Source organism: Vipera berus, assembly GCF_964194415.1.
Source record: "Vipera berus genome assembly, chromosome: 8".
NCBI classification, from domain to species: domain Eukaryota; kingdom Metazoa; phylum Chordata; class Lepidosauria; order Squamata; family Viperidae; genus Vipera; species Vipera berus.
The window spans coordinates 15,396,345-15,409,052 of record NC_138211.1 but is presented as its reverse complement, the minus strand read 5'-3'; the positions used below and the strand labels follow the sequence as shown (position 1 = coordinate 15,409,052).

Genomic DNA, 12,708 nt, shown 5'->3' with positions numbered 1-12,708 from the left:
GGCCACCATTGTTTCAGTTTGAAGATAACCTCTTCAAAAGCATTTACATTAACTCTCTAGATTAACATTACAGCTTGAAGGAGTGTGTACCACAGATAATGTTACTTTTATAATCAATTGCATGTTGACTTCTTTGAATTCATTTAAAGGCACACTCACATTTGCTTGTGCTGTCTATGTTAATCTTGCAAGAGAGAGACAGACACCTATACTCCAAGCTTATGTTGAAACAGAGGCTCACATTTCTGTGTTTGGTAGGAAGCGTGCAGTCCTACACAACTGCACCGATTCTTGACTTCATTGGAATTCTGGTTTGAACTTTGCAGCTCTTTGGTGAAGGTACGATTTTTCCTTCAAAACGTGGCTTCAGGTTGTCCTCGAGTTACATCTATAATGGAACCTGCCTGCCCATCATGGCTGTAACTATTGACAGTTGTAAATCAGGTCACCCACATGACCCACCTTTTATGACCTTTTTTTGTGGTGGTCATTAAACAAATGCAGTGGTTGTTAAATGAATCCGTTGTCCACTACTGGCCTGACTTGACAAAAAAAAAAGAAGTAAATGCCAGAAAGCCAGCAGTAAGTCTGAAATCTTTCCCACTCTCTCTCTGTGTTTGTGTGTGTGTGTGTGTTTGTGCGTGTGTAAAGAAAGAAATAGCTCTGAGAGAATAACCAGACAGTTCTTATGTTGTCTAATAGAAATATACAGTCAGAATGTTTCTACCACTGTAGGTCCTTGTTAATACCATGCCTATCTTGACTCTGAAGGACAGGGCAACCAAGTGACCTTCTCAAAATGGTCACCTGTCAGACAGGCAAAAGACTTCAGCCTTGAATTATAAAAGGTTTAAGCAGTTAAAATTAGCAGTTGTGAATATTCTGAAATAATAATAATAATAATAATAATAATAATAATAATAATAATAATAATAATAATAATAATAATAATAATAATGGAACACAACATGCCAGATATCGCAGTCATACAGAACCAAAGCGTACAGTTGATTGATATCGCTGTACCAGGAGATGCCAGAGTCAAAGAAAAAGAACTGGGAAAAAATTACGAAATACCGCGACCTGGCCATCGAAACTGCGCGATTACGGATGAAACGCGTAACATTGATACCCATTGTCATCAGGGCACTGGGAACTATGTCCGAAAACTTTGCAAAATACATCAAGAAATTGCAGCTTCCTGCAATAACTCCAGCAAAGCTAAAAAACCTGCGCTACTTGGAACATCTTACATTTTAAGGAGATACCTGGTTGATACCTAGGATGCTGGCAGCAGCCCATGCCAACCATTGGTGCCAGTCAATTTGAGTGTTCAGTTGACTGAGTTTCATGATTTATGAATAAAAGTTTAAAACAACAACAATAATAGTGGGGGGGACCTTGGAGGTCATCTAGTCCAACCCGCTGTTCAGGCAGGAAACCCTATACCATTTCAGACAAATGGCTGTCTAGTCTCTTCTTAAAAACTTCCAGTGTTGGAGCATTCACCACTTCTGGAGGCAGGTTGTTCCACTGATTAATTGTTCTGCCAGGAAATTCCTCCTTAATTACAGGTTGCTTCTCTCCTTGATTAGTTTCCATCTGTTGCTTCTTGTCCTGCCTTTGGGCGCTTTGGAGAATAGGTTGACTCCCTCTTCTTTGTGGCAGCCCATACCCCTTTAGGGTTTCATTCTCTGCTGTTAGGTGTGCCTTTAGTGCAGATAGGTGAGACTTTTGTACCCCTTGAGTTTAAAGTTTAGGTGAAATTGGACCTTTTTGTACTCAGATGAAAAGATGGGCACTATTTTTAACTGATCAGAAGATCTGGAAGAGTGCGTTAATGCAGTCACACAAAGGGGCTGTGATGGCTGTCCTCACGACTAGAGTTCTATTCTTCCAAGAAGCTCGCTGTGCCACCCCTGCTCAGTGTTGCTCTTATTTATCCAGGAAAGACCCACTTCCAAACAAATCTCTGGGCCATATTTTAATTTATTCTATTAAAGGACCAGTGTAGGATCCATTCACATTCCTGAAATGATGTTTTAGGGTGGCATTTTGGAGCATTCCAGTGTAGCATTTCATTTCATTTCGTTTTGTTTTTTAATTTCAGGGAAAAGAATTTGAGATAATAATAAGTTGGGTAGGGCAGGTTTCAGGAAAGTACCAAAGGAAGACCAAGGTGGGAAGATTTGTGTGTACAGTTTCCTTGTTGCCCACTGCTTTAGGACATATCTTGAACAGATAACTTGCATGTGAGTTCCTTTCCTTTATTACTTTTCAGAGATGACTTTTTAGCAGTTCAGATTCTGCTGTTCCACTGTTTTAAAAGTTCCACACTACAGAAGCCTCGACTTTGATTTGTAGAGGCTGCATGGAATAGCTGAATTCACCTGATTTGAGCAATGCTTTATTTTTGGAAAGGAGTTATCGAAGGATGGCAGAGTAAGTGGTAAAGCATCTCTCTCTCTCTCTCTCTCTCTCTCTCTCTCTCTCTCTCTCTCTCTCTCTCTCTCTCTCTGTGTGTGTGTGTGTGTGTGTGTGTGTGTGTGTATAAGATGGTATAATAAGAGATGAAAGAGAGTGGAAGAATAATATGGTAATATTCTGCAGCAAAAGTACAAGATTTTTTTTTGAATCTCCTTAGATTCCCAAGCTTACATATGTCACATACTGTATGCTTTTAAGACACTATATAATAGGAAGGAAGGAAAGGAAATTGTCTTTTCTTAAAAGGCAGAAGGATCACATGCTTCTTTGGTATGATTTTAGCAGGCTCTTTCCATTGAAATGACCTTATTTCATCTGTGAGTGGTTTCGGTCTAAAGGAGAACACACTCAAGTGTAGGACAGTGCACAACAAACTCCAGGTGCATTAATCCTTTGTCCTCCCTCCTCTTCTCTTCTTGCTTACCTCATAGTAAAAAACCAGCAAGCACTGATGTGAGTTAGGTTATGGGGCTGCAATCCTCCCCCCAAATTACAGACTGTAGCCCCCCCCTATAGCACGGTGGAAGGAAAGACAAAGCACTGTGAATTGAATGCGGTGTGTCCTCTTCTGGATTCTCCGTTGCAGCACTTGAAGGACAAAAATAACCTCTGCTATCATTGCCACTGAAATACCAGTTACCCCTTCAAAGGAGAGGCTTGCATTTGTTTGGCTTGGCAGCCAGGGTGTTAACACAGATGAAAATATCCAAGCAAATCAGTGCCCTGCAGAAGATAAAATGCTTCCGGTGTCAGTTCTCACACGCAATTAAAGCTGCCCCGTTGAACATCAGTGCCTTGATGGCTGCTGGTTACTTTGACCAAAGTATGAGAATGCACTATTTTTTTAATGGTGAGTTCTTTGCTTTCGCATGCTGGCCTTGCCTGCTTGCTCTGGCTGTTTTATTTTATGTATTGGCTGCTTTGAGTATGTTGTCATACATTTATCAGATGATTAAACTGATATTTTTCAAATCGAATGGTGCCTGAGTTATTTTTTTCTGTTGCGATAAATCACCTGAAGCTTTGTCTGTAGATTGGGGGGGGGGGTGTTTGAATCTGAATTTAAAATTGCTTGTATTTCAGAAACTAGATTCTAACGGTTTTGTAACTTTTAGTTGTGATGTTGCGTACAAGCTTCTCTCTCTTTTTCTCTCCTTTTTTTTTTTGGTACAATTCATTATTTTGGGTATAAGCCTGATCTGGAGGAATTAAATAGAAGGAAAGAGTGGAGCAGCAGTTCAAGATGCCTGCTAGGTTTAGTTGGAGGACATAAAGGTAATGCAAATTTGAATGGTTGCCAAATTTGTGGATGAAAAAGGTAATTGACCTCTTAAATGTCCTCCGAAATTCCTCAGATTACTAAGTAGTAAATGGGTGCACACTATATTGCTGGACCTCACACGGGTCTGTAGGACATACATATTTGTTCCATGAGTGATGAAGTGTGATCTAAACCAGCGTTTCCCAACCTTAGGAACTTGAAGATGCGTGGACTTCAACTCCCAGAATTCCCCAGCCAGCTATGCATAGCTGGCTGGGGAATTCTGGGAGTTGAAGTCCACGCATCTTCAAGTTCCTAAGGTTGGGAAACGCTGATCTAAACAATATAAACACTTTCTCTAGACTGGGGAAAAATGAGCCTCTCTTAAAAACGCAGGTAATTCTTGACTTACAACAGTTTGTTTATATTTATATTATATTTATATTTATTAAATTTTTATACCGCCCTTCTCCCGAAGGACTCAGGGCGGTGTACAGGGCAATAAATATCAAAATACAAAGTACAAAAGTTAAGAAACATTAAATAATTATGCCCGATTCAGAGTTACAACAGGACTGAAAAAAGCGACTGATGACCGTTTTTCAGTTATGACCTTTCCAGCATCCCCAGGATCACGTGATGAAAATTCAGACGCTTGGCAACTGGTTCATATTTATGACCGTTGCTGTGTCCTGGAGTCATGTGATCCCCTTTTACGACCTCCTGACAAGCAAAGCCAATGGGGGAAGCCAGGTTTACTTAACAGCCAGGTTCCTAACTTATCTAACTGCAGCGATTCGCTTAACAGTGGAGGCCAGAAAGGTTGCAAAATGGGGCAAAATTCACTTGACAAATGTCTCACTTAACAACAGAAGTGTTGAGCACAGCTGTCCTCATAAGTCAAGGACTACCTGTATTCAAGACCAGTTGCAATTCCAATCAATTTTAATCTAGCACAAGCTTTCAGAAGCAGAATATTTCATAGACATGTGAGATTTCCTAGAACTATTAAAAGCAACCACAGATATTTTGAACCATGGCTAAAAAACCCCCAACCTTATAGTTTATTCAGAACAGCTAAAGTAGCATAAACCAATAAAAGCTTTTGAATATACCGAGTTTGGGCTGTTCGTAATAAAGCTGTCCTGCAATTATAGATGGAGCTGTGTGTCGTAATTATCTAAGAATATTTTTTTCTATTCTGTCTCTAGCCTTCCTTCAAAAGACTCTCTAAAGCATGTATTCTCCTGACTCACTGCACTGCACTGCTCAGTTGCTGTCTTCAAGGTCATTTTGAACTAATTAAACAATTTGGTAGTCTTCAATCATTCTTCAGCTGTCAATAAGTTGGCTTTCATAGCATTATGCATCTATATTAAGACTGAATGACAACTACGGGCACCGAAGTTTGCTTACATATACATACAGCCCCATTTTTCCAATTGCCCTGCTGATTTAACGGAACTTATTTTACTATTGCACCAAAATATGCTTTTGCAAAACAGTTTATTAGCAGGAGTAAATTTCTAGAAACCTAAAAAATTAATTTTTTTAATTTTTAAAAAATTAGACTCAAGTTGCCATGCATTCTTAGATCTTTTAAAAAAGGGAAGCATTACTTTTTAACACAGCAAAGAGTGAAATTCACATTTGCATCCCCTTTTACTCTTGCGTGTGAAAATATTGCAGACCTCACTCATTGGGTGGGGTGGGGGCAGTTGATGTGATAGAGGGGAAAAAAATCTGACATATTTGGGTCAGTGAGAAAGAGTGAAGCAGAGCTTTCATTTGGTTGCCCAAGAAATCGTTAAGATGGGGCTTAGAAAAACTCCCCTCTCTCCATATTTGATCATCCAGGCAAGTAGCAAAAAAGGCGATGGAGGTATTTGACCCTCGCAGCCCTACCTCGAAGATAAATTCACTCGAAATAGGTGGAGTTGCTCGCTGAAAAATGAAAATCGATGCCATGTGGTTTACTTTTAAAGGTAATTGACATGAAATGGGGTGAATGTGGTTGCTTTCTGATTGTGTCTTTAATCGTTTCTCTAATTGGTTCATGCCTGTGTCATTTTAAAACGCTCAGCTGGATCTTCTGGAAGCAACTTTGGCCTGTGGCCCCAGTACTACAAGCTATGAAGCTCACAAGGAAAAAGAGAGGGGGGGGGAGACAGAGGGCGGAGGGAGGGAGGGGTATTTATATCAGATTGGAATTTGAAAGAGATCTAGTAATCTTAATTTTTTTTATGAAACATACACAGGTAGTCCTCGACTTAAGATTATAATTAAGCCCAGAAAAAAGTCATAAAATGAGTCAGCACATAACCATGTCAAATTTTACTACTTTTTTTGCAGCAGTCATAAAGTGACAGTGCAAGTGGCTGTGATTACTGACCCATTATACCAGGCACCCAAAATGCAATCACGTCACCTAAGCGTGTGTGTGTGTGTGCGTTTGGAATCTGGGTCTTAAGTAGCTCTGGGGAGGTCTGTTGTAACTTTGAGTAGCCACTAGGTGACCAGGTACAAGCCAATGGCTACTTGTATCTTATTTCTAGATTCGTTTCTCCTTTCTTTGTGGACAATAAATAAGGTCCTTTATGACTCTGCTTATGTTTTGAGACCTAGAAATCCTGCACCTTCTGGCAACTTGGATTTGAGAGTTTACGAAATGTGTGTTGAGAAAGGGGGGGGGAATTGTTGTTTTTGCTCTTTCCTTTTCTCCTCTTCTTCCTGTGCGCATTATTGTTCACCAACGAACTGCCTAGGACCTCTTTATTTTATACTAGGTCAGATGTTGAAAGGGTTTCCAGTCCCCTATGGCTCTTGGATTTTTCATTTGCATTTTATCCTATGGTCCTTTGAGATTTGATTCATTGCATACCTGTGAGAACACCAATTGCTACGTTGTGCAGTTTGTAAGAAAAAGCCAAAATTGGTAATGACAGCAAAGGCCAATTCTAGAGAATAAGCAACAGCTTGAATTTTTTTTTTTTGCCTCTTTTCTCCGCTTCTTCCTCATTGGCTGCAGGATTGTGAAGAACAGGTATGTGTATGTGTGTGATAGAAAAGGAGGGTGCCTATTTTGTACCTGTGGTTCCTGAAGTGTGAAATGGGAAGACACCCAAGCAATGTTTGAGCAGTTGCTACATGTTGTTGAGCTGTTTTTCCCTTGTGATTGTTCCCTGCTTTCCTTAAACCCTTGTATGATTGTAAGGACTCTTGAGATTCTTACAAAGAAAGCATGCTTTGAAAAGGAAGTAAGATAAGGAAGTGAGCAATTAATAATTTACACCCACCAAACCCCCCCACACCAGAGTTGCTAGTAGTATTTAAGATGCTGTTGGCATTTTGATGTCAACTGATGATGACTGGTGGAAAGGGCGGCTTTCACCCCCTCTTCCTGAGTTTATTTCCCAGCATGGCTCTATTGAGTTGCAAGCACCGGTGTGGAAGGGTGCCATACTTGGAATAAAACTAAGAAATAATGTTTGGGGACTTGGTTACTCTCACAATTTGGACAATGCTAGCTAGGTGTGGAACCCTGATCTACCCACAGCATGGGAAGGAGAGCAAACGTTATATCATTTCAACAGTATGCAGAGGTGGCATCTTAAAAAACGAGCCATTTGCAGCATAGAAGCAGCTGCCAGAATATCAATCAATCAGTTCAGTTCATTGTGGTCGGAGACCATTACAAGCAGAGTGCTCTTATGAATGAACGGATGAATGATTTATCTTAATAAATGTAGATGATAAAATAAAGTTTAAGAGAGAGTCAGAATACATTACTAAAGCAACTTTATTTATTTGTTAAATTTATTCGCTGCCCATCTTGCTGTCCTGCGACACTGGGTGGCTTACAATATAAAACAATACTGTAAAAGATTAAAACCGTAAGACAAATACATTAAAATTAACCAGGAAATAGCTAGGATAGTGGGGTGGGGTGGGGATACAATGGGAGTGGAAGTGGGATTGTTTAACATCTATAAGGGAAGTCTAGGGTCAGCCTATATTTATGATGTAAAAACTAAAATTATATTAAAATATGAATACATCTAAAATGGCAATACATCTAAAATATTTAAATTTTAAATGTATTAGTTACGCAGAAGGCATAGTGAAAGATTGGCCCATCAGGATCTGGTAGGTCTTTTGTGCTGCTACACAAAATCAGAATAACTGCCAGGAGAGCTAAATTTGTCTTAAGGCCTGGGGCATTTTGAGGCTACATTGTGGATGGTCTTCAAAACATCTCCTGAGAAGATCTGCTGCCTCTTTGTGAAAACAGCTGGTATGCAATGCAATGCTTACCAGAATAGTGTACAGTCTAGCTCCCACTCCCACTTTATCCTTTTTCTTTTGACATCCTTCCAAATAAACATTTTTGTAAAATTTCAGTAGGATTCTTGGATATAAAGGGGATGCTGGAAGCTCTGTTACTTGCCAGCTTCCCTTTTTTAAACTGTTGGTTGGAAGGAATAGTTGGGGACCTTGACACTAAGCCAGGGGTAGGCAACCTCGGCTCTTTTATGACTCATGGACTTCAACTCCCAGAATTCCTGAGTCAGCTGCTGACTCAGGAATTCTGGGAGTTGAAGTCCATGAGTCATAAAAGAGCCGAGGTTGCCTACCCCTGCACTAAGCCATAAACCATGGATCAGTTTTGACTTAGCACGTTTTGTGAAAAGCAATTTATTTGCAAGCCACAGTTTAAATAAATGTGGTTTAAGAAAGGGGAAGGACTGTATTCAATTGACTTGTGTTAGCTTAATGTCAGTGTGGAAACTATTTGGTAAGCATTTCTAAGAATCAGTATCGCCTTTAACCAATATATGGATGAGTTATATTCCTGAAAAGAGGCTGAATTTCCCTTCAACTACTTTCAGTTTTAAAATGTTGGATTGCCTCATAAGTCACTTTTTTTCAGTGCTGTTGTAAATTTGTCACTAAACAAACTGTTGTAAGTCTAGGACAGGGGTAGGCAACCTTGGCTCTTTTATGACTCGTGGACTGGCTCAGGAATTCTCGGAGTTGAAGTCCACGAGTCATAAAAGAGCCAAGGTTGTTGCCTACCCCTGATCTAGGACTACCTGTATCTGCTTCCCCTTTATTTCTGCAACCAGCTTGGGTAAGGTGAGTGATACCATCATGTAATGGTTTATTCAAGATCATTCAACATATTGATTAGAGATGTTAACTTTTGCGTTTTCATCTCTTGTCAGGAGGAAATGGTTGGCTTTATTACACTGCAAACGTCTGTAATACCCATGCAAGCATGGATCAGTAAACCAGGATTTTAGTGAACCTGCAGGTGCTACCTACAATGTACTCATTCCTCTTTGACTTACCCCACAAAGCAGAAATCTTTATTTTGGTATTCTGTCAGAACCAGGGCTCCTAGTTGTTGTGGACATTTATAAATAACGATACCTAAACCAAGTTTTGCTTTAGATTTAGGAATCTTGCCTTAAAAGGGATGTAAAAGAAGCACTAGTTAGATGACATATCTGGCATGTGTGATTAATTGCATAGATGAGAGTAACCTAAAACGGGAACAACCAGGATACAGGCACCTACATTCCTAGAACCTCTGCTCAGCCATTGTGCTTATTTTGACTATTATGTGCCATTGAGTCAGTGTCAACTCTTAATCATCCTATACATCAATATTCTGTATGATGATCTTCTCCTAACTGAAGGAGACAAGCAGGCTGAGCCTGAGAGGTGTGTGTATCAAATTTGGAGTCTCTACTCCCCTGTGAGAGTCCTAATTCCAGCCCCCTCCCTTGAAGCCCATTGACTTATCTGGCATCAATTTGCCTTGACCATTAGTAGTTCACATTTTTGTGTAAAGGTAGCATGAAATAAATTTGTAGTAATTTTGAACTCTATCCTGGTTCTTGATTTCTTGTCCCTGACTCTAACCCAGTCTTTCAGGTCTTCTGATGGTGCATCCACATGACTATTTAACTGGATCTTATCTACCTTGCTGCTGCTTCTTCTCTTTCCTTCTACTTTTCGCAGCATTCGAGCCTTCTCCAGAGAGCTAGATCTTTGCACGATGTGTCCAAAGTAGAATTCTCTGATCCTGGTGATTCATGCCTCGAGTGAGATCTCTGGGTTGATTTGTTCAGTGATCCCATTGGTTTGTTTTCCGGTCTGTCCCAGCATTCTTAGGAATCTCCCAACACCATAGTTCAGAAGCATCAATAGTCTTCCTGTCCCACTTCTACCAAGTCCACAATGCAAGTACCTAGCTTGAATGTTTGTTGAGAATGCTAACCTGTGTCTTTTTGCTCTTTATTGTACAGCTGACATCATATCTACGGTAGAATTTAATCATTCTGGAGAATTGCTAGCGACGGGAGACAAAGGCGGTAGAGTTGTCATATTTCAACAAGAGCAAGAGGTAAGGTTTTCATCTTCTCCTTGTTTTAATGTGGTTGCTCCAAAGTAGAGTTGATTTAGTCATAGAAGTGCCACTTGCCCTATTTGATATGATTTGAGTTGTAAGTACAAAAAATAAAAGGTCAAAAGTTTTTCCTCACCATTACAAATGCAGTGTTGTGTTGTGCCTGTTCACATAGTAATTCCATTGCATTCACTTGGACCTGTGTAGGTAGAATTACAGGAAATAGTGACAAACAGAATTGTAGAATTACATATGTTTGTTGGGTTTGTTTGTTTTTTGCTTGCTTTAAGCCAAAAGAAAGGCCAGTGTGATCTGCCAATAGGAAATGAATGATTTGATTTGATTTCTTAGGAACCTTTATGTTTAATATTAAAATAAGTACAGGTTGTCCTTGACTTACTACCTTAATGGGGCCTGGAATTTCTGGCACATGTGATGAGGGTTGTTACTTGAGGCACCACATGGTTTCTGCTGTTGTCTGATGCACAAATCCCAATAACTGTGGCTTATACAGCAAGCTTTAGTTAAAAAAAATTAGGATAAGAGTTGGTCAAGAGGAGACATCCAATTCCTTTTGGGATCAGGGCAGGGTAACTGGTGGTGGGATGTAGCTTAGTGTGGAACCATGCCTCTGATATGACTAGGGCTCTCTTTCCTTAGTTGATGTTTTCATTCAGATGCTCCTGGGGAATGGACCAAATTAAACTTTGAAATGTGCCTTCCGTTGATCCCAAAGCAGAGTTCTTTGAATGCGGCTGTCCAACTTCCATATACTGTATGCCAGTTGGCATGGTTGAATATTCCTTGGTGGAGCAGTGGGCTAATGCCTCCTTAAGTAACACCAGCTGCCTGCAATTAGTGCAGGTTCGCATCCCACCAGGCTCAAGGTTGACTCAGCCTTCCATCCTTCCGAGGTAGGTAAAGTGAGGACCCAGATTGTTGGGGGCAATTAAGCTGACTTTGTAATAATGCCGCTTGGGGTGTGTGTGAAAGCCCTAATAAGCAGGCATATACATAGAATGAAGGCTATTGCTAAGCACATTGATTTGTGCTTCTTAGATTGTAAGCCGCCCTGAGTCTTCGGAGAAGGGCGGGATATAAATGGGATTAAAAAAAAAATCCTGAAGACCTCTGGCTGAGAGATTCCTGTGCTGCATAAAGCAATCCTCTGATACTAGAGGAAGCATTTTCTCTGCTGTTGACTTTGTAATCTGTCACATATATGTCCTTTTCATCACATCACGGTCATCTAGATACAGGCCATTACACATAGCCTATTAAAACAAAGCCTTTTGGGGGGGGGGGCTTGTTGATGATGCTCAAGTTTCGACATAATGTTCTTTTGTTCTGTTAACATCCTTCTCCAGACTCAGATTTGTGCCCATAATAGAATGCCCTACTTTGGCTTCCTCCCACAGTAAGTAGCACTCATATACTATCCAGGCATTGAACACATGTGGGCATGGAAGAGATTTCTCTCTTGAATAGCAAGTGTTCTCCCCAGGCTTTCATTAAGCATCATTGAAAGTATCTGACAAGTTTGCCCACAAAAGGTGGCCTTCAGAAGTCGCGAGTCTTTAGATACTCTCCAATTGTTGCATAGAAGGCTCCAGCAATTATTAGTGTTCCTTGTGTGCAACTGTGAAAGTGAAAGCTTTTTAAATAGGATGTTACAACTCAGAGGTCTTCAAACATGGCCCTTTTATGAGTTGTGGACTTCAACTCCCAGAATTCCTCAGCCAGGTTTGAAGACCCTGCTGCATCAAGGACGAAAAGTCCTTGGATGAGATTTTAATGATTTTAATCTGGGTTGTAGGAGTAGTCCTCAATTTACAACCATTCTTTTAGCGACTAGTCAAAATGACACTGAAAAAAGTGACTGATGACCAGTTCTCATTCTTACGACCATCGCAACATCCCTACAGTCAGGTGATCAAAATTCCAGTGCTATTTATGATAGTTGCAGCATCCTAGGTCACACAAGTGCCATTTGCGACTTCCCCAGCTAGCTTCCAACAAGCAAAGCCAGTGGGGGAAAACCAGCTGGAATGAATCACTTAACAACTACTACAGTGACCTGCTTAACAACCATAGCAAAAAAAAGGTCATAAAATTGGGCACCTCTCACTTAACAATAGCCTTGCTTAGCAATGAAAATTCTGGCCCTAATTGTGCCATACATTGAGGACTAACTGTACTATTTATAGCAACAAATTAGGTAGAACTGGGAAGAACTAACCTCCTCCTTCTGGAAATCTTTCGCATCCAAAAGCTAGATTTGCCTATGCAGAAAGCTTCTTGTTGACATCCTTGCCCTTAGGTTCAAGTGGTATCCTTGCTAGAGCTGGGCCTAAGTCAGTGATATGCAGAGAGCTCAGAGGATTTGCATGTCCTCTTTTAGTGTAGGAAAAGAGCAGGCAGAACTGGAGGTTAGAGTTAAACATGTCATCAGCTTAGAGTCCTTACGTTACCACAAATGATCCAAGTCTAATCTTCCTTGAATCTATTGACCTTTATCTCAGGCCAGTTTAATGCTGACCATTAG

The 12,708-nt window shown here is 40.4% G+C and overlaps 1 protein-coding gene across 3 annotated transcripts in view; it reads left to right on the top strand.

The window, feature by feature from the left end:
* PPP2R2A (protein phosphatase 2 regulatory subunit Balpha) overlaps positions 1-12,708 on the top strand; it is a 57,150-nt gene that overhangs the window by 30,001 nt on the left and 14,441 nt on the right. For all 3 annotated transcript variants that reach the window (XM_081333471.1, XM_081333472.1, XM_081333470.1), the window contains exon 3: positions 10,063-10,160. In XM_081333471.1, the coding sequence (XP_081189597.1) occupies positions 10,063-10,160 (98 nt within the window). The remainder of the gene's footprint in view (positions 1-10,062; positions 10,161-12,708) is intronic.